This window comes from Pelophylax lessonae, assembly GCF_965119305.1.
Source record: "Pelophylax lessonae genome assembly, chromosome: 8".
NCBI classification, from domain to species: Eukaryota; Metazoa; Chordata; class Amphibia; order Anura; family Ranidae; genus Pelophylax; species Pelophylax lessonae.
The window spans coordinates 182,294,763-182,317,998 of record NC_138775.1 but is presented as its reverse complement, the minus strand read 5'-3'; the positions used below and the strand labels follow the sequence as shown (position 1 = coordinate 182,317,998).

The following is a 23,236-nucleotide window of genomic DNA, read 5'->3' as shown; positions in this document are numbered from 1 at the left end:
TGAGACACATTCCCCTATGATTTACCGGGAAATTTGCTTTCTTCCACTTCCGTCCCAAACAACATTCATAAAACACAAATCACATAAACCTTAGTACATTTGAATCATAATACCCAGAATAATCTCTGCTTACCATTATTCTTAGCAAAGTGCTGCAGGTCCTGCAAAGTTGTCAACTTTTCCTGGGGGCAACTTCTTACACACAGTGCAGTGGAATTGATCTTAAGGTTTTTGAATTTCAGGTTGCATGAATTCAAAAAGAAAACATGTCTGTAAAAAGATACAAGCATTGATATGGTCTATATTTTTCTGAGGTTACTCTCCCCCCCCCACCCCCCCAGATTGATATACATTGGTCCAAGTTTGCACCAAAAACTATTCCAGTAATGTACTAGATGGATGATGCTTGAGGCTAGGGCTGTCAGCGCCCCCCTCCCCCCAAAAAACTGATGTGTAAAATTGCTATAAAGATCAGGGGATGTGTTTTCTCCAGTGATCTCCCAATTTTGCTGTGCACAATAATTCTGTTTGCTGTAAGAAGAAGCTCACTTGGAAACAATCTGAAGGAACATTACGGTGCTCAAAATTAACAAAAAAGCCATTACATTGAGAATATTTGGCGCTTGCACTGGTCACCTTACCTACCACCCATAAAAAATGGGGCATGTGTCAATGGGCCTTTGTTCACATCAGAACTGCTTGTCTACACATGCAAGTCTTGGGAATGCAAAAGCAGCCTAAAGCAAGTAATATGTATGTCAGGAGGCGGTTAAATGCACCTATAAACGAATGTCGATTGTTCTGCAAAGTGTCTCCAACTAACTCCAATGTTAAAATGACTGCATTTGTCCATTGACATAGGCAAGTTAGAGATATGGCTGGCTTAGCTTTAGAAAACAATAGCCATGTGCATCATGCACCACAGACAGACGTTACTCTTTGTGGTCAGCCAAGCAATGCCTAAATGTTATACAATGTTATCACTGCTAGTTTATAGGCAGACTGAGGCAGTAGGAAGAGTTCCTTCACACTTTAAGTCAATAGTGATACAGTGGTGGCCAAGTGTGGTAGAATCATGGTTGCTCTATATCGTACAGAGTCCCCTTTAATGTTGTGATTTTTTTTTTTTTGCACGTATTACTTTATAAGAACAAAACAACCACCTGTATTGCTACTGGAAACCGATTAGCTTTTCCTTTCACTTTCTGACCTGTCCTATCCCAATGAAAAGAATAAACTAACTGTTGATAACTTGCAATTGCAACACCAACAATTTTTCTATGCAAATCTATATACAAGTCCTAAAAACAAACCTATAGTTCAAAAACTGCATGTTAAAAAAATGTTTTTACATATAATCAAAGGACGACAGTAAAAAAAAAAAAAAAAAAACTGGATTGTTGTATTACCGTAAAATCCTTTTCTCTGATGTTCATTGACGGACATACAGTAGCTCCATATCTTCTTGACCCTTGGGTTTATGCTGCCCCCTACAGGAGTAGAACACTAGGTGGAAAAAAGATTGACTACTCCTATAGGGCAGTCCCAGGCAGGTATACTCCCACTTCCTGCTATAGGTCTTCAGTTTTGTAAGAAGCAGTGTCAGAAAAACATATAACCCAACTCAATAGAGGGGTGGGTGCTGTATTTGTCAATGAACATTAGAGAAAAGGGTTTTACGGTAAGACAAAAATCCATTTTTTTTCTATCGTTCATTGAGTGACACAGCTCCATATCTTCTTGACTCTTGGGATGTTCCAAAGCAGTGTCAACATGAGGGGTGGGAAGAACAAAACAATAAACAAACATACTCCCCAAAGGCTAAACATAGCCAACCAGGCAAAACAGCAGCTCAACCAGGAAACAACTGGAGCTCACCTGACAAAAAAAATACACCCCTAAAAGAGAACTAATTCTCTCCAACAGCGGCCTGCAAAACCTTGCGGCCAAAGGCAGCATCCACAGATGGCAACACATCCACCTTATAAAAATTTGTGAAAGTGTGCATGGACGAGCAGGTGGCCTCTTGCAAACCCGCACCACTGATGACTGCCTGATGATGGAAGACCCAAGAGACGCTAAGCGCCCTCATAGAACAGGGAAAGGAGGATCCTGACCCTTAATGGAATAAGCCTGCACCACTGTCTGCCTGATCCATCTGGAAATGGTTACAGCAGACGCAGCCAGCCCCTTACAGAAACCATCCATAGGGACAAACAAGGAATTCGATATTCGGAATAACTGAGTCGCCGCCAGGTACACCCTGATTGCCCGAAACACATCCAAAGAATGTAGGGCAATCTCTTTAGGGTGCTTAGGCTTAGGACAAAAGGAAGGCAACACAGTCTTCATTTAAATAGGAACCAGAGACGACCTTAGGAAGGAACGACTGGCAGGGACGAAGCACCACTTTGTCTCTGTGAACCACCAGGTAAGGTGAATGACAAGACAACGCAGCCAACTCCGATACCCTGCGTGCAAAAGTAATAGCCACCAAGAAGGCCACCTTCTGTGACAAAGTAAGCAGAGGAAGCTCACACGTATTTTCAAAAGGCGGTTTCTGAAGAACCGACAGTACCAAATTGAGGTCCCAGAGGTAACAGATTCCTCACCGGGGGAGCCAGGTGGCAGACTCCCCGAACAAAGGTGTGAACCAAGAAGAAAGGGCTACATTTGTGACGCGACTCTTTGCTCCTGCTAGCCTGCGGAAGCAGAGTACTCTTACCTCCTGTAAGACCCTTAATGATCTCCTCCATGAAAGCTTCAAACATCTCCTACGAAGGGGAGATCAGTCAGTACCTTCTTGGAAGCCTGGTCCGCAGACCAATATTTCAGCCATATCATGCGCCGAAGGGTCACAGCTGTCACGGACACCCTGCAGGCTAAGGGTGCCACATCCAGAGAGGCATCACAGATATACTGCAACCCCTGGACCAACTGCTCCGCTAGCTCCGGCAGTTTAGGAGAAGGCTGTCCCCTTCCAAATCCTGGCGCAGGAGCTTTGCCCATTCCATTAAGGTCTGGAAAACCAAAGTTATGGTAAGCACTGGCCTCAGAATGGAAATGGCTATAGTAAAAAAGGTATCGGAACAGAGATTCAGCTCTCTTGTCAAAGGGGTCCTCAAAGGGCGGAGAGTCCTCCACCCGGGACTAGGGTGGCTTTATTTAACCTAAAAACCTAGGCAGGCAGTACCGTCCGCTTTTTTAACAGGCACTCTTCAAAAGGATACCTTTTAGTGAAACGCTTAGGGACCCGGACCGTGCAGTTTGGGGAACCCCACTGACTTGCGACAATGTTGTTGAAAAAGGAGGGAAAGGTAATACCTTTGTCGCCTTTGAGGCTCTGCGGGTACTAAAATGTACCGGTGCAGCAGTAGCTGTGTCCTACAATTTAAAAGTTTTCCCCACAGTGCCACCAGGTTCAAGGGATGTGCCAGGCTGAACATGTGGCCCAGCAGGTAGCAGGCCACGGCCTAAATTTTCAGTGGAGGCCTAGCCGCATTTGCCCAGATTCACAGTCCGAAAGATGCCCAGAGAGAGAGTTGGGGGCTTCAGCTAAACTCACGGAGGCTGCCCCCCACAGCGGCGCCCAAAGCGGCCGCATGGCCCAGCAGGCCGTAGGCCGCAGGATGCGGCCTATATTTGTGAAGATGCCCAGCCGCCAGGACACGAGCCCCAGCGGAGCCGACCCACCTCAGGGCAGTGGAGCCGACCCACCTCAGGGCAGCGGATGCCCGTCAGCAGCTCTGTCAGCTTTAGCAGCTCGGACAGCTTGGTCAGCAGCTCGGACAGCTTGGCCAGCAGCCACGAGTAGGCTGCAAAGCAGCGGCCTAAATTTTTTGCCCAAATTTTTTGCGTGACCACTCTATTTAGTGGATGTCGTCAGCACTCTGTAACTCAGCATTCTGCAGCAAAATGAGTAGAAACAGGAGATTAAGACATCCAATGAACTAAGTAATTGAGGTAACTGCTGATGCCCGGCCTGACAGACACATTCAATAACTTCAGAGACAGGGCAAGCACCAAGACAATGCTATCTGCTCTAGACCTTGAAAGTGCTCTGAGGATAACAGAGAGTCTAGATAGTCCAGCTTCCAGATTCCGCTGGACTGAACATTGCCAAACCAGATGCCTGAAGGGCCACTTGGAGGATATCTTGGCAATTTCCAGTCTAGCGGGGTCCAGACATGGTACTCCAAAAACCAGGCTGAGGAGGACCATGCTGGAAAGTTACAATCCAAAATAAAAAGATTCAGCAGCAATGTAGGGAACTGTCTAAATTAAAAAAAAAAAAAAAACAGGGTCCTTACAAAATATAATAATATAGCCAAGGTGGAAATCTGGCCCTTGATAGTGCCCAGAGCCAAATGTTGAGCTACACCTAATTGTAGAAACTCCAGCAGGCGAGACACAGAAAAGGAGCTGGGAGAACCCCCCCTCCCCCCGAGACTCACACCAAGTAATTAACGCCTTCCAAACTCTATGATAGACCTTCCTAGAAGTAGATTTCCTAGCTTTTAACAATGTAGGAATCCCCAACTCTGACAACTCTCTGTCCTTCAGCACCTGGCTTTCAATAGCCAGGCCGTTAAAGCCAGCGACCGTAAAGCAAGATGGAAGATTGGTCCCAGAGATAAAAGATCTTCCCTGAGTTTCCAAGGGACCTCTGCTACCTGCCTTACCAGACCTGCGTACCAAGACCAGCGAGGCCAGTCTGGTGCCACCAGAATGACTGGAATCTCTTTTACCTCGATTCTGTGTAGCAGTCTCGACACAAGTTGTATTGGAGGAAAGGCGTAAATCAGATGATACTGACCCCAAGGGGCCACCAGGGCGTCTGCAGCATCGTTTAGAGGATCCCGAGACCTTAACATGAACCTCTGCACCTTCCTGTTGAGACGGGAGGCCAGCAGGTCCACATCGGAAGAAATACCTCTGGGTGAAGAGACCATTCTCCCGGATCCAACGTCTGCCGACTGATATAGTTCAATTGCCAATTCTCTACCCCAGGAATGTGCACAGCAGAGAGGGCTGGAACATATCGTTCTGCCCACATCAAGATATCAGGCACTTCCCGGGCCGCCAGGGCACTCTTTGTGCCTCCTTGATGATTGACATATGCCACAGCCATAGCATTGTCCAATTGTATCCGCACAGGGCGTCCCTGTAGACGATCCGTCCATTGAGACAGACAAAGTCTGATTGCCCAAATTTCCAGGATGTTAATCGGCAGCCTGGACTCCCGAGTCCAGATACCTTGGGCCGAACACACTCCCAAGACACCTCCCCGTCCAGACAGACTGGCATCCGTGGTAATTACAGTCCATTTCAGGGGAAGGAAGTATTTTCCCAGATGCAGGGCCGGGGAGCGAAGCCACCTGAGAAGAGACTCCCTCAAACCCTGACTGAACAGGATCAGATTGTCCAATGACAGCGGATTTTTTGTCCTATTTGGTCAGAATCTCTCTTTGCAGAGGTCTAGGGTGGAACTGCGCAAGCGGAACTGCCTCGAAGGTGGAAACCATCAGATCCAGCACTTGCACGCAGGTCCTGAATGATGACTGATGGTTGGACAACAGTAGCCGAGCCACATCCTGTAGCTTCAGAAGTTTTGAATGAGGAAGAAAAACCTGGGCTGACGCTGGGTCCAGCGTCAGACCCAAGTAGTCCAGCTTGGTGGATGGAGTCAGTGGCAATTTCTGAAAATTCAGTGTCCACCCAAACTCCTGTAGCGTTCGCACCGTAATGTCCAAATTGGCTTCTAGAGTTGAGGAAGACCAGAAGCAGATCGTCCAGGTAACCCAGTACCCCGATCCCCTTCGAACCATTCTAAACACCCGAGGAGCTGAGGTGAGACCAAAAGGTAATGCCACGAACATGCCCGACATGTATTGGAATATGAAGGTAAGCGTCCTTGAGATCGATAGAGGCTAGACGATCTCCTTGATGAAGGAAAGCTACTACTGTGCAGATTGACTCCATTCAAAATTTCAAAACCCACAGAAAGTGGTTCAGAGCCTTGGGATCCAAGATCGGACGAACCTTGCCTTCCTTCCTGTGAACTGTAAACAGGTTTGAATAAAAACCTTGAAACCGTTCCGACTCTGGAACTGGCACAATAACTCCTTGTGCTAACAGGTCCTGCACTGCTCCATAGAGGCCCTGTAGCCGCTCGTGAGACATGGGTAAGTTGGAAGGAAAGAACCTTGCTGGAGGCAAGGACTGAAACTCGATCTTGTAACCAAACTGGATCAACTCGTGGACCCATTTCTCCTGAATGAGCAAGGTCAACAGATCCGGAAAAAGACGAAGACGTCCCCCCACCCCAGAGTGGTGAGGGCACCCCTTCAGGCTGGTGAAGGTTTGTCTGTGGAACCAGAAGTGCCCATTTTGGACTTAACTTTCAAGGGTCTCTTGGAGACACCTGCAAAATTACGGGTGGATCTCCAACCCTTTTCCTGTGATCCAGACGGACCAAAGGGCCAGTTGTGAGCCGAGAAGAAAGGACCACGTTTACAACGAGGTTCCTTGCCCCTAGCAACCTGTGGAAGTAATGGTCTCTTACCTCCCATAAGATCCTTAATGATCTCTTCCATAGGGGCACAGAACAAACGGTCACCTACAAAAGGAAGATCAGTCAGCACCTTTTTAGAAGCCTGGTCGGCCGACCAGTATTTTAACCACATCATGCGGCGAAGGATCACCGCCGTCACAGATACCCTGCAGGCCAAGGGGGCTTCATCCAAGGATGCATCACAAATAAACTGTAACCCCTGGCTCAACTGATCTGCCAGCTCAGGAGGGTGTTAACTCCCTTCCAGATCCTGGCGTAAAATCTTTGCCCATTCTGTTAAGGTCTGAGATACCAAGGTGATAGCAAACACCGGTCTCAAAACTGAACCAGCCACGGTGAAAAAGGTACCGGACCAGAGACTCAGTTCTCTTGTCCACGGGGTCCTTAAAGGAAGGAGAATCCTCCACCGGCAAAAGTGTGGCCTTATTTAGCCTGGAAACCTGAGAGTTCACCGATGGTGGAACCGCTATTTTTTTCAGAAGAGATTCCTCAAAGGGATATCTTCTACCAAAATGCTTGGGTATTCCAACCATGAGTTTCAGGAACCCCACTGGCTAGTGACAAGCTCGTAAAAAAAAAAAAAAAAAGGAAAGGGAAACATCTTAGTTACCTTGGAAGATTTGCCGATGCCAAACTGCACCGGCGTCACCGACTCAGCATTAGCTGAGTCCACCAACTTTAAAGTTTCCAGCAAAGACAAAATTAGGGCCTCCACCAGCGCTTTTTCATGTGCGGCTGCAGAGGAGGAGGACTCATCCTTACTATTAGAGCACTCAGCGTGCGTGGACTCAGACCCAGTGAGCTGATTTTCATCTGCGGCAGCCAGATCCACCTCAGATTCTGAGGAAGGCAGGTGAAGGCGGGGGGTGCTTCTTGCTAGGCCTCTTTTGTAAGGACATATCTACTTTGGATATTAGTGAATGCAGGGCTGCCATCATGGCCGCATGGGCAGACGGAGACCCAGAGGGTCCCGCAGCTTCCAGGAGTGGGTCAGGTGGTGATACGCGCTCCAGAGGCTTTGTGGTAAACAAAAGGGTTAATCAGAGCCACGCACAAACTAGAAAAAAAAGTTGTTGTTTTTTTTGCCGCACTGCTGGGGTACCACAAGTGTCAGCACACCCGCGGCGCAGAATATAGCAGAGAAAGATGGTGTATACCCTGAGACTCACCACCCAAGCTGGAGAGCGCCAAACAGCCTGCCACACTGCGATGGAAAGAGGAAGCACCAACACTGACACTAGAGGCCCCGGCAGCACATCACCGCACTCAGACTACAAGAAAATGGCTGCCATTAATCTCTATGGGAAAACCAAAAACATGGCCGCTGAACTACACAAAATGGCATCCGAAGCCGGGAATACAGAATCCACAGCAAAATGGCAGCACTACGCGGCGCTGCACAGGACCCTGACCCCCACTGGACCCCAGGAAAAAAAAAAAACAGACCCCAGGCAGGAGGGGACCCCCTCCCACAGCACCTAGGTACGGACAGCTGACAGTGGCACCCACCCACTACTCTCCGGCCCAACACCAAACAAGCCCCCCTCCTAAATGCACCCATGCCCCCCAAAAGAGGCTAAGGGGGGGGGGAACAGGGGGCAGGTGAGGAGCCTACGCAGGGGGAACCCCGCTGTGGAGAAGGGGGAAAGACATGAGGGGGAGGAAGGACACAGGAGGGGGCCTAACATCCCCAGGGAGGGCCCGCGACCACCCCAGCAATTCTGGAGGAGGAGGGACACTACTCACTATATTACGGCACCAGGTGGGTGCTACTCCCAGCATTCCACCGCACCATCTTGCAATGGGGGTGCTGCGGCCTGAGGTACACTGCGACTCTGACTGCTGTCATGATCAGGACTATGTGACCTCGCGAGGTGTTTCACTCGCAGGCCAGCCCCTGTCCAGTGGGGCTATGTCGCAGCCGACCTAGTGCAGAGCTAATAGTTGGGTCACGCTCGCAGGCCAGACTCAGAAGACCATAAAGATTTAGAATATCCAGTGCATTGCCCAGTCCAGCTGTTGATTGTAGTTCACAAAGGAACAAAAATAATAAAGAAAAAGTGAAAAATTCCATTTAAAAAAGGAAAAAATGCCAGGACCGCAGATCCCAGCAGACAGCCAGGTCCTTAATCCTGACTAGGCAGAAAAAAACTGAAGTCCTATAGCAGGAAGTGATGGTATAATCTCTGGGACTGCTCCAGGGGCATAACCAAAAAGGTTTCCACCTAGTCCTGCTCCTGAAGAGAGAGCAGCATAAAGCCCAATGGTCTGAAGACATGGAGCTGTGTCCGTCAGTGAACAAAAGAGAAATATAGGTTAGTCTTTTAAACAGCAGATGTTGAAGAAAAGATGGCCATCCTCCTTGGACACTAGCAAAGAAAAAAAAAAAACTGAGGCATGCTGGTGGAGGGAGGGGCTATCTTGGGCTGGCTTACAGCTTTTTGTTTGCCAATGTTCAGTCCTCCTGTATGCCGCAGTACAACCCAAAAATTAAGGACTTCCTGTGCCCCTCACTGGAAGAGAAATAAAAATGATTTGGTGAGTTGGGAATTCTGACCTAATCTCTAGAATATTCTAAACAGGCTATAGTAATACATACGATCCTATCCGATCCGTCAAATCTGGACAGATGGAAACCCTATTTTCCATAAGTCCAGCGGATCGGATAGGATGGAATCGGATAAGAACGGACCGACGGTCCGTTCCCATCCGATTCCCTCATAGAGATGCATGGGGACCTGACAGCTGTGTCTCCGCACACAGCGCGGAGACACAGCTGTCATCCTCCTGCTCAGTGGGGGATCGGCGGATCGATCCCCTGCTGAGAAAAACGGAGTCCCCCTGACGGACTCCGTGTGTGAAAGGGGCCTTAGGATACTGAAGTCACAAGTTCACAAAATGTTTATGAAATAGTATCTACAGATGTAAAGTATTAATCTTACGTTTTAATGAATGCAAAAATACTCTTCTTACATTTTTCCCTAATTGTAAGGAAGTAATCCTAGTGACCACTCCTTTACTACATAGTAATCCCTCCCACATAGTACACCCCCACCAAGGACTTAGTCACTAAGTCAAGCCTACCCTAGTACAAACTTTACTAATGGCGCTTTTCCACTGCATGGAACCGAACGGTTCGGCACGCTTTTGCGCTTTTGCGCTTTTCCACTGCATGGTACCACATGGTACAGTGTTGGAACGGTTCGGTACGGTACAGCAGCGCTTTTCCACTACATGGAACTGAACAGTACGGCTCTCTTAAACAGTACCACCTCAGTTGTGGTTCCAAGAGGGCCGTACCGGTACCATTTCCCACAATCCTTTGCATGCAGCCTTGACTGTTTGTCACTACTAGCCACTGATTGGTCAGAGAAGTTGTTATCCCACCCACTTTACTTTAGTGGAAAAGCAAACCGTATCGAACCGTTCCAACACCGTACCATGCGGTACCATGCAGTGGAAAACCAAACAGAGCCGAGCCAGTACTTGCAGTGGAAAAGTGCCATAAGAGTTTGCAACGTCTCACTTAAAACAGAGATGACCTCTTTCCGGATTCACAGAACATGATAAGGGATGCTTACTCAAGGGAGGTTGACCCAAGAAGAAAAGAGGCGATTCCAATACGTACTTTCTGTTAGTCATATCTTTTCCAGAAAAAGGAGCATTAGAGATAGGAGAGTTTCTTCTCCCACACACATTTCCATAACTATCATAACCAAATACAAGTCTCTCTGCAGCTCCAGCCGTTAAGGAATATCCACTGATGAACATCTGCAAAAAATCAAGAAAACACTCACTATCTGTTCTTTAAATGCACAGTCCGATCTTATACCAAGTTACTTTCAAACAATACATGGTGTTTAAACTATTACTCTGTGATGTATTAGGTTTTAAACAAACAAAGCCATAGGGAATATAAGGTTAAATAAACACCAAAGAACTTTTGCTGATGTTATCTTCAGCCTTGACTAACCTCCACTCCCAAAGTAGCATGAGAAATACTATAATAAATATGTCACTTGTGGGCAGCATTCATTACTTGCTGGTGATGAAGAGATAATATGGTCAGAAAAGGGGTCCCAATGCAAAGCGCTGAGGAATTTGCACAGCTCGACAAAAGCTGCCCACCCAACAGTTGTAGGAAAAGCAAATATTACATTTGTGTCCACACCCCTCCTCTCCTCCAGTGCAGCCTACCATGTAAAATATTTACTTTCTTCCTAGTTCCAGTGATACTGTGTGTGGCCGCACTGGGCACCGCACAGACTTTGTGAAGATGCAGCGGGGGACATTTTCCAAGCAGAGGCTGTGCAGCACCAGGCAGGGCTACACATTGATTATCGTTTGAACTGTAAGGAAGGTAAGTATTTTAAATGGCAGGCTGCTCTCAGTGTGAAAGTAATAATGTTAAAAGGCTAACTCCACTATCGTGGGGAAAAAAAAAAATAAAAAATAAAAAAAAAAACTTCATATAGCGTATACATTTGAGACACAAGTCATATTGTAATTTACCGTATTTATCGGCGTATAACACGCACCTCAATATTTGGAGAGAAATTTCAGGAAAAAAGCTTGAATTTAAAATAAACAGCTTTGAACTCAGAACATTTTTATTTTTAATCAAATGACATCTCACCAGTGCCCCTATATGCAGCCTCATCAGCAGTGTCCCTATATGCAGCCTCATCAGCAGTGTCTGTCCCTATATTATGCAGCCTCATCAGCAGTGTCTGTCCCTATCCCTATATGCAGCCTCATCAGCAGTGTCTGTCCCTATATTATGCAGCCTCATCAGCAGTGAACTATCAGAATCTGTTTTTAGAAAAAGCCGGGAAGCAGCGCCAAGAGCCGAAGGGGCGGGCGGGCCGGCCGAGGAGAAGGAAGGACGAGCTGTCATAAGCGCAGAAGGGGGCGGGCTGGGCCGAGGAGAAGGGAGAACGAGCGCAGTCATCGGAAGTCCCGCCTCCTCTGCCGAGACGTGTGACGTCTGTCATAGGCGGGACTTCCGATGACTGCGCTCGCTCGTTCTCCCTTCTCCTCGGCCCGGCCCGCCCCCTTCTGCTCTTATGACAGCTCGTCCTTCCTTCTCCTCGGCCGGCCCGCCCCTTCGGCTCTCGGCGCTGCTTCCCGGACTTTTTTTTTTTTTTTCATACCGGCGTATAACACGCACTGCTGCTTTTTCCTCCATTTTTAGGAGGAAAAAGTGCGTGTTATACGCCGATAAATACGGTAATATTATTAAAAATTCTCTATCCTCTTCAATCTGCAGCACTGTAATTTTCTGTAAATGCAATATGGCTACCTGGAGGCGTCCTGTACACAGATAGTCTACCGAACGCCCACCAGAAATGTCATTTCCTTCTTGCGTGATTGGCTTACTGATTTTCCCAGAAGTCTGCACTAAGATACAAATCAGATTTTGGGCATCCCTTGCAACAAAGATTCCACTTTTGGTGAGATACTCCCAAAGGGAAATCACATATAAAGGGATGTAGACCCTGCCAATTTCTTCAATGGAGCCCTGTAGGTGCAGCAGCTTTTTGATAATTATAAAACCACTTCCATAGAGATTCACTCTGTACAAGGACACAGACAAAGCTATTTATTCAGAATAGCAAAAGGTAGGAATCTACAACCAAGTTAGTTAAAATCCTTGCAATGTACATAGATCACTCAGAGGGGAATGTTTTTTTTATCAACAAAAGTGAAGTTAGAACTTTTGGGTAAAGTTTAGAATACAGGGGGCTGGGGGCATGGCTAGCATGTTAGATGGAGCAGACATGCACTGCTGGAGTTTCAATCCTGTCATCCATATACCAGCCCCTTCCAGCCCTGGTTCCTCCATTTGGAAACCACCACCCTGTATCCTGGCTCCAGAGGAACCACACCAGCGAATTGGCACTATTTGGATGGGTCCACCCAAGACGGGATCTACATGGCCTAGCCCGAGTGCTCCCTGTCCCTCTTCATAGCTGACATCCTAGCAGCGAGCCTGACTGCCAAAATCGACTACCTCATCACGGATGAGCGAGGGAGTTTAGCTGCTCCAGGTGAGCCGGTAAGGCTATAATCTAAAACTAAACAAGCTTGTGAAGGGGTGCATGCCCTGTCACTGCTGCAATAGTATGTAGAATGAAAAAGAAGGATGGCAGCACTCCCATGGACGATGCAATTAATTATGTTTATTTCGGATGTCAGCTTTTTCCGCCAGGACCTAGATAAGTTTCGGTCCAGGGACTCAGAGTTGGAGGATCAGGTATCCACAGTGGGGGATGTGGTAAGGTCTGACTCCAGAGACCTGCGGGCTCTGCTGCAACAGGTTTATGCACTGCAGGAGCGGGCCATAGACACGGAAAACCGTCTCAGATGGAATAACATACGCATCCTGGGCCTTCCTGAAGGGATGAGGGCACTAAGCCTGCATAATTTACAAAGCAACTCCAGACCACCTTGTTTGGCTTGGATAGCATGCTGCCCACCTTCGTAGTGGAAAGAGCTCATAGAGTCCCGCCAATTCTGCCTAAACCTGGGGCTTCACCGCGCCCCTTCTTGCTGCGTTTACTTAACTACCGGGACGGTAACCGTGTCTTGGCAGCAGCCCGCGCCCTGCCTGAAAGAAAGTATGAAAATGCCAAGCTATTCTTCTTCCCAGAATTTTCCCAGGAGGTCCAGCAACGACGCAAGTCCTTCATGGAGGTGCGCAAGAGACTTGGAGAACAGGGGATTTGTTTCAGCCTCCTTTACTCTAGCAGGATGAGAACTGGCGGAGACTGAACCCGCTTCTTTGACACTCCTGAAGCCGCTTCTGCCTGGTTGGATACCCGCCGAGGCCCCTCTGGCTTTACCGTGCTATTGGCATCTTTCATTGCGTTCAAGATATCAGCTAAGTAATTCACCCTCCTGACTTTTTGTACCCTAACTGTGCTGAAGAACCTTGCATTTCTTTGCATTATACTTCTACCCATCATTGTGGTTTCCTGTTCTCCTGTACTTTGCAGGAAATGTTCCCCTTCTGGTATTATTTGTTCTAATGACCTTTCCTCTATCACTGGGGGTCCAATCAGGGCCGTCTTTAATGCAGGACAAAAGGGGCAGCTGCCCAGGGCCCAATGATTGTTGTGGGGCCCAAAGTATCTGCCAATTGAGCCCATGCTGCTGCCGCCAGAGTTCCGCAGCTTGTTGATTGTACTACTGTCAGTTGTAAATACAGAAGAGCTACTTCTGTATTTACAAGTGACAGCGCTTTTCTATTGGCGGCCGTGCAGATCCCTCTCTGCTCTAGACATCTCTATATGAGAGCAGGAGGAGGGAGGGGGAGGGGAGCAGTGAATGTACACAGGCAGAAGCTCCTCGTGAAGCCAGCATCCTGCACAGATGCCCTGTAAGTTTACACAATATTAACAGGCGCTTGATCACATATCTAACCAAAAGTCCATAGAGTTAAAAGCCATTAATGGCACAGGGGGAGAAAAAAGTCCACCAAGTAGGGCAGCCATCCAGAAACCAAAAGCCAGGGGTTCCACAGGGCTAAAACAAAGACAGACAGAGGGGCCTCTAAGAGTAGACTTTATGCAACAGGTTTAATGAATAAATTTATGTTAGTAAGTATATATTCATGCCCATAAAACAAAGTTCCAGTGTGGAGAAGTGTACATCATCTGGTCATGGACATCCGTCCTGCTGAAGCCGAAATCCTTTCGCCGTGGCCGGCTTGTACGGCAAGGTTAGGACCAGGAAGTAGGCTCGGTGTATTTGCTTGACAGCGAGGCTTGTTTTATGGCCATGAATATATACTTACTAACGTGAGTGCATAATTTTATTCATTAAACCTGTTGCATAAAGTCTACACTTAGAGGCGCCTCTGTCTGTCTTTGTCTTTGTTTTAGCCCTGTAAGTTTAGCTGCTCTTCTGTAGCTGCACTCTGTGAGGTTTTCTAGATGTTGGAAGAGAATTTGGGGTGAGAAAAAAGCTCTACACTGGGGGGGGGAGGAGGGAGAGCTCCGAACTTTAATCTGGGAGGAGAGTTTTGTACTTAGGGGGATGGAGAAATTGGATGTACACAGCCCTCAACCCTGCACTCCATACAAAGCTCACCCCTCAACCCTGCACTTTGCACATAGCACACCCTTCAAAACTGCATTCCTTACATAAGGCACCCTTCAACCCTGCATTTCATACGTAGCGCACCCCTCCACCCTACATTCTATACGTAGTGCACCCCTCAACCCTGCATTCCATACATAGCACATCCCTCAACCCTGCATTGCATACGTAGCACATCCCTCAACCCTGCAATACATACATAGCACACCCCTCAACCCTACATTCCATACATAGGTAAAAAACATATGGGGTGTTGGCGCTTTAGGATATATATAGATGTACCACAACAGAGCAAAGTAAAAGGGGCCAGGGAACATAACATGAACAAGGGGCAATACAGTGTCCATATGCATGCACAGAGGATAGGGGACATAAAAAAGGACTGTATCAAAGTCCATCTGTGGGGTCCATGACATTTCCAGGATATGATGGTCTGCTACAAAGGGCAAGCTCTCTGGAAGAGTGAAGCCAAATATGGATAATGGATAAAAGAAGGAGAGGAGAGCGCCTCTGAGTGCAAATGATATTTAATAGAAACAATTAAAATAGTAGTAACGCACATAGAGGTATTAAACTTAGCGTGTGTCCAGCGTCAGGTGCAGTGGTGTTCACTCACATCAATTTGCGGGGCCCAGGATGGTCACGCAGACAGAAGAAGCCGGCATAGTGATGTCTTCCGGGCGGGCTGGCGGAGTGACCATCCTGGGCCCCGCGAATTGATGTGAGTGAACACCACCGCACCTGACGCTGGACACACGCTAAGTTTAATACCTCTATGTGCGTTACTACTATTTTCATTTTTTCTATTAAATATCATTTGCACTCAGAGGTGCTCTCCTCTCCTTTTATACATTCCATACATAGTGCACCCCTCAACCCTGCATTCCTTACATAATGCACCCCTCAACCCTGCATTCCTTACATACTGCACCCCTCAACTCTGCATTACATACATAGCACATCCCTCAACCCTGCAATACATACATAGCGCACCCCTCAATCCTGCACTCCATACTTAGCGCACCCCTCCACCCCACATCCCATACATAGCGCATCCCTCAACCCTGCATTCCATACTTAGCGCACCCCTCCACCCCACATCCCATACATAGTGCATCCCTCAACCCTGCACTCCATACTTAGCGCACCCCTCCACCCCCCATCCCATACATAACGCATCCCTCAACCCTGCATTCCTTACATCCTGCACCCCTCAACCCTACATTACATACGTAGCACATCCCTCAACCCTGCAATGCATACATAATGCACCCCTCAACCCTACATACCATACATAGTGCATCCCTCAAATCTGCATTCCATATGTAGCGCACCCCTCCACCCTACATTCCATACGTAGCTCACCCCTCAACCCTGCATTCCTTATATAACGCACCCCTCCACCCTACATTCCTTACATAGCGCACCACTCCCACCCTTCATTCCATACATAGCGCACCCCTCCATCCTACTTTCCATACATAGCGCACCTTTCAACCCTACATTCCTTACATAACGCACCCCTCAACCCTGCATTTCATACGTAGCCCACCCCTCAATCCTGCATTCCATACATAGTGCACCCCTCAACCCTGCATTTCATACGCAGTGCACCCCTCAACCCTGCATTTCTTACAGAACGCACCCCTCAACCCTACATTCTATACGTAGCACACCCCTCAATACTGCATTACAAATGTAGCACACCCCTCAACCCTGCATTCCTTACATAGCGCACCCTTCAACACTGCATTCCTTACATAATGCACCACTTAAACATGCATTCCATACGTAGCGTGCCCCTCCACCCTACATTCCTATACGTAGTGTGCCCCTCAACCCTGCATTCTTTACATAGCGCACCCCTCAACCCTGCACTCTGTACATACTGCACCCCTCAACCCAGCACGCCTGACATAGTGCACCCCTCAACCCTGCATTTTGTACATAGCTCAGTCCTCAACCCTGCACTCTGTACATAGCGCACGCTTCAACCCTGAGACGGTTTCTGACAGTTGTGCAGAAATTCTTTGGTTATGCAAACCGATAGTTGCAGCAGTTGTCCGGGTGGCAGGTCTCAGACGATCCTGGAGGTGAAGATGCTTGATGTGAAGGTCCTGGGCTGGTGTGGATACACGTGGTCTGCAGTTGTGAGGCCGGTTGGATGTACTGCCAAATTCTCTGAAACGCCTTTGGAGATGGCTTTTCTTTCAATTCACGGGCAACAGTTCTGGTGGACATTCCTGCAGTCAGCATGCCAAATGCACGCTCCCTCAAAATTTGCGACATCTTTGGCATTGTGCTGTGTGATAAAACTGCACATTTTAGAGTGGCCTTTTATTGTGGCCAGCCTAAGGCACACCTGTGCAATAATCATGCTGACTACTCAGCATCTTGATATGCTACACCTGTGAGGTGGATGGATTATCTCGGCAAAGGAGAAGTGCTTACTAACACAGATTTAAACAGATTTGTGAATATTTGAGAGAAATAGGCCTTTCGTGTACATAGAAAAAGTCTTAGAACTTTGAGTTCGGCTCATGAAAAACGCAAGCAAAAACAAAAGAGTTGCATTTATAAGCTTGTTCAGTGTAAGAATAAAAAGGGGGTATTGCACTCACCTGCATAGCCATGTCCTGAACGCCCTGAGAACTCTGTAATATCTATGCTGTAATTGAGTAATACATCCTGGTCTAGGCCGGTACCCAAACTGTACCATCACACAGAGCAGGACACTGCCTCCTAGTTTACCCTCTCCTCTTCCTGTCTAATTGCAGATGTGCACAGGTTTACAGATTTGTGATATCAAGACAGATTTCAGTATCTTTGCCAGCTGTATGTTGTGGTACAAAATTGATAACTGCACTGAATGGTGGCCTTTCATATCATCCAGAACTTTGCCTTTAAGTTTAAAATAGGAATGGCGAAGTAAAATAGCAACTCTCTAGGAAGTAATATGAGGGAGTTAATAGAGGGCTTGCCTTTTCCAAGATGACCAAATGGAAAACATGAACATTGTACACTTGCAAAAGTGTAGCTAATGGAGAAAAACAGACTACTGAATCATATATGGAAAAATCTGCTCATACACATTGAAGTAATACTGAAGAAAATAAATTCCCACCAAAGAAGAACTTTAAAGATATCATTTTTATAAATTCACAATGTTAGCTTACAGCTAAAGGTACTGATTACATATCTTTTATATTTAACTGTTGATTTAATATCTGGCAAATGCAAAGTTTCGTCAGACAAGAAACGATGACTGAAAGGTTACTGTCAGAACTGAACCAGCCGCATTTTGATCCATTCATGGCCAGCTTTAGTCTCTACTCTGCCATGTGGTCCAATGTCACCACTGCCCTGGAGCTTCCTTTGCTTCCACACCCATTCTCTAACTGCAAAAACTTATTTACACTTTCAATTGTTCCTCCCTGGAGTAATGGGCAGGCAGTACCTCCACCAAACGAGACCCATTCAGAGGCCTGCCAAACATCTCTAAAAAGCAAAAAAGCATAGGGGGAGGCAAATGCAATGGCCCATTGCAAGAGATGGCAATGGCCCATTGCTATAGTTTTCTTTCACATACAGTCAGGCGTCACCCAGCGTCTGGTGATGTCTATGCGTTCCAGACTTTAGGCTGTAATTGACTGCAAAGGTTTTGTAACCAAATATTAAAAAGTGAAAGTTTGATTTATGATTGTTAATCTGTCCCATTACTTTTGGTCCCTTAAAAAGTGGGAGGCACATATACAAATTGTTATAATTCCTACACCGTTCACCTGATTTGGATGTAAATACCGTCAAATTAAAGCTGAAAATCTGCAGTTAAAGCACATCTTGTTCGTTTCATTTCAAATCCATTGTGGTGGTGTATAGAGCCAAATAGATTAGAATTGTGTCAATGTCCCAATATTTATGGACCTGACTGTATTTGACATTGACAATTTAAAAATTCTGAGGTTTCTATCCACACAAAAGGAGATGCAAAGCAAACTCCCGTGACCACTCTTTAGGCTCCGTTCACATGTCAGCGTTTGGATCGCGGGCAGAACCGCCGCGGTTCCGCCCGCAATCCGGAGATTTATTGCAAATCGCGGGACGCCTAGCGTTGCCCGTTGATTTGCAATAGCCCCCCATACGCCGAGCGATGTTGCCGCGATTTCCGCCTGCCGAATCGCGGCAACATCGCGCAAACAAAATCGCGGGACGCAATACGCTCCAAAGAAGTACAAGAGCTTCTTTGGAGCGTATTGCGTCCCGCGATTTTGTTTGCGCGATGTTGCCGCGATTCGGCAGGCGGAAATCGCGGCAACATCGCTCGGCGTTTGGGGGGCTATTGCAAATCAACGGGCAACGCTAGGCGTCCCGCGATTTGCAATAAATCTCCGGATCGCGGGCGGAACCGCGGCGGTTCTGCCCGCGATCCAAACGCTGACATGTGAACGGAGCCTTAGATAACTTAGTTTGTCATGTAATACATTTGTATTTGGAAAACAAAGAATAATTAAAGAAAATAGTGAACTATTTAAAAATGTATTTAGAAAAAAATAAAATAAAAATAGACTCCAAACCATATAGAAAACCTGTGCTCATAGAAATATCTGGAATGCTTTTCTGACATCTCCTTTTAAAATAATAATTGACTGACTTTGATGATTATTAAAATCTTTCAAGCCATTGACTTGCTGTATATTTGTCCCATGCCAGTGACCCAGAGTGTGCAGAAGCCAGGGACATTAAGGCCACTTAGAAATTTTAAAAGGTTAGCAAAGGAAGGCTTTTTAATGCTGTCTGTGTACCTCTCAGTATATATCCCTGGCTTACTGACAGTGGTCAATAGGACAGGAAGCAAGAGGAATCTCCCATGTAAGGACACAGACTACATAAAATCCTGACTAATTATTTTCCCCCTACTAAAGAAAAAGTATTTGGGGTTGTGTCCCCATTGTATCCACACTCAGGGCCAGGACAAGGAGTGGGCAGGAGGGGCGGTTGCCCTGGGCGAAATGGTTTATTGCAGGGATGGGGGGGGGGACCTTGTCCCTAACCCTAAGGGAAGGGGGGCGCAGGTTGGCATCCTTGCCCTGGGCGCTGGATGACCTTGTCCCGGTGTTCCGTGAAAAAACCATACCCGTGAGAAAACCATACCCTCGTCACTTCCGGTGCACCTACGGAGGGTATGGATTTCTCACGGTAGTTACACTTGCCGCCATTACATTAAAACAGCTCCTCTGCAACATAAATCATCTCCGCTCCTTCCCCTGTCACCTCCCTGCTCTCGGCTAATAAATATAAAAGCGGATCACGGAGCCGACATCTCCGTCATTTACATCTCATACACCCGCCGCCGCTTTTACATTTACTAGCCGACGTCAGGGAAGTGACAGGGATAGGAGAGGAGATGATTGATGTTGCAGCCGAACTGTTTTTATGTAACCGCCGCAAGTATAACATTCCACACACTGCCGTTATAATTTCATACCCTCCGAGCATGCGCACTTCTCAACTTCACAGCTGTTCAATGATGTTTCCGGGGCTCTGAGCATGCGCACTGCTATGCTGCTCAGCTGTTTCGGACAGGAAGTGACGAGGGTATGGAAATCTAACGAGGTATGGTTTTCTAACGTTACACCGGCACTATCCACACTGCCTGTCTTGGCGACTACAGGAAGTGAGGTGAAAGTCTTCAAAACAGGGCTAAGAACAGCAAAGAAAAAAAAAGAAGTTGAGAATCAATTCCAAAAGATGGCTGTGGTTGTTCATTTATGTTTGCTTTATTATATCCAAAAATAAAAAGATTCAACAGTTTCAGGTTAGTGTCTACAAACCATGAACAAGCACCACGCTGCGGGTGTGCTGAAATAGTTAACCAAGGATGTGTCAGCCTGTGAATGGGGTATCTATTTAAAGAAATGAAGTAATGGGATATATTTGTTTAACTTAACACAAGCAGGGGGAATTTATCACCTCTTGCCATGAGCATATCCAGCCTATTTTATATCTTTTGCAGACACACTCCGTACGCATTCGGGAATATCATAACAATCATTTTCTTACGAACGAAATACAAGAAAATCAAAAGAAAAATACTAAAACAAATAGGTTTGTAGATTACCAAAAATAGAGATGGTTGAACTTTCATTATCTGCACTTGCATAGTAAACTCTGATACACTTGCATGGAGCCGTCTCTCTCTCGAGAGGGTCATTAAAGTGGTTGCTAACCCTAACATATACCCAGTGAAGTAACTGGCCTCAAGTGATACACAGAGATTAAACAAATCTTTCTACTTAAGTTGTACTTTTTTATCTGCAGTCTTCTCTTCGCTACATCCATTCAAAGTCCAGAATTCATAAAGCTTGTCTTAGCTGTCAGAAAAAAAGGGAACGGAATAATGAAATCACACTCTGCAAAGCTCAGTGAGAACTCTGACAGCTGATTGGAGGAAAGGGACACACCCCCTTCACACAACACACAGGGCTCAGGCGGTCAATTACAAGCTGTGTGCTCAAGCTCCCTCTTCTGTCACCTTCTTATCTCTTGGTATCAGTAAAATTTGTCAAAAGTGATTCATGCTGATAGCAGAGGAAGGAAGCAGCAGACAGAAATGACACTTAGTGCTCTGGATTGAGACAAGTTCAGACTATAGAAGGATATGCTTTGTTCATATTTCATGTGTGAGGTTTACAACCACTATAGGAGTAATTAAAGAGGTTGTAAACCTCATAAAAAAATAAAAATAAAAACCTGAAAGACAAAGGCATAATGAGCTAGTATGCATCGCATACTAGCTCATTATGAAATACTTACCCTAAAACTAAGCCCCCACAGTGCCGCCCGCTCATCGGTAACACGGCAGACACTTTCTGGTTCGCGTCCTCCGGCCATCTGATTGGCCAGAGGCACGATGACAGCACTCCCGCGCTGGAGCCGCCATTCATGACACAGGGCTCTGAAGGAACGGCACGGTTGGCCGGATGATGTAATCGGCTGCATGCAACCTAAATATCTCCTAAACTGTGCAAGTTTAGGAGATATTTATAGTACCAATAGCAGGGCTCAAAATGTAAAGTCCTGAGCTACTAGCCAGGACTTAAGGGTTACTCACCACCAGTTGCCCCACCCAACTCCTACCCTGCTCCACCCCTAAACACGCCCTCATAAAATTACACTGTTAAATGCTTTTGCATTAATGCAGAAGTTACAAAAATAAATATTAATAACAACGTTTTCAGTGCCCATCAGTGCAGCCTTATCAGTGCCCATCAAGGGTCTGGAGGGCGGGGGCTGAAGAGCACTGGGGGGAGGGGGGGCTGAAGAGCACTAAGGGGCTGGAGGGGGGGGGCTGAAGAGCACTGGGGGCTGGGGGGGGGGGCTGAAGAGCACTGGGGGGGCTGGAGGGGGGGCTGAAGAGCACTAAGGGGCTGGAGAGGGGGGGGGGCTGTACAGCACTGGGGGGGCCAGCAAAAGAAAAAAAGAAGTTGGATAGGAGGAGCGGTGGGGCGGCTGCATATAGAGGAATTGATCTTTCCATATTCCTCCTGCAACCGCTGAATGCCTGCAGAGAGAAGAATCAGGCATCCAGCGGCTGCAGGAGGAATATGGAAAGATCAATTCCTCTATATGCTGCCGCCCCACCGCTCCTCCTATCCAGTCACACAGGGAGGCTGCTCAATCCCTGGGCTCTCACCTTCTTCTAGCCCCCGCGAGCAGCGCAGTACAGACCGAGGGAGCAGCTGCCTTAACATGAGGAGATGATCGACGTGAGTATCGGCTTGACACCCCCCATTGGTATGCCACTGCTGGCCGGATAATGTCAGAGCGTTTATCATCCCACTGTAACAGCTTTAATTGTAATTGCCGGGCGCTCGCTGACACACACAGTCCCGCCTCCTAGCCCGGTTTATGTGATAGACGTCACACGCCCTGGTTGGCCAGGTGTTCTGTCAATCAAAGAAGACAGGCTAGGAGGCGGGACTGTGTGTGTCGACGAGCGCCCGGCAATTACAATTAAAGCTGTTACAGTTGGATGATCCGCGCTCTGACATTATTCAGTCTGTTGGCTGGCCGGCTTTTCTCTCCTCTCGCTCCCAGAGCTCGCCCTACATAATTTTCCACTCGCAAAATGCGAGCAGGCTAGTGGAAAATTTTTAGGGCTGCCTATAGGGCAGCCTTTTTATAGGCTTACCTTTAGGAAAAAGTCATTAAGGGGTGTTTACAACCTCTTTAAGTGTATCTCTAGGCTAAACTTTTTTTTTCTTTAATTTTGAATAGCATGAGAAAAGATTAGATACTCTGACAATTTTTTATTGCGGTCTGTGCCCCCATTGGGGTGATTCACCCCTCTATTTGTGGTGGTGACCTCTGTCCTCAGTATTTCCAAAATTTTACCTGTTCCAGGGACAATTGTCTAGGGGGATTCCCCTCACTTTAGGAGATGTCCTCACTGTCCTAAGTCTTTCCAAAATTTTACCTGCTCCAGGGACAATTGTCTAGGGGGATTCTCCTCACTTTGGGAGACGTCCTCTTACCTACGGTTGCATCTCAGGGACAGGA

The 23,236-nt window shown here is 47.1% G+C and overlaps 1 protein-coding gene across 1 annotated transcript in view; it reads right to left on the bottom strand.

Annotated features, from left to right (window-relative positions):
- SLC44A3 (solute carrier family 44 member 3) overlaps positions 1-23,236 on the bottom strand; it is a 190,502-nt gene that overhangs the window by 131,777 nt on the left and 35,489 nt on the right. The window contains exons 4-5 of the mRNA XM_082265861.1: positions 10,203-10,345; positions 134-270 (exon numbers count right to left, since the gene is read on the bottom strand). Of these exons, the coding sequence (XP_082121987.1) occupies positions 134-270; positions 10,203-10,345 (280 nt within the window). The remainder of the gene's footprint in view (positions 1-133; positions 271-10,202; positions 10,346-23,236) is intronic.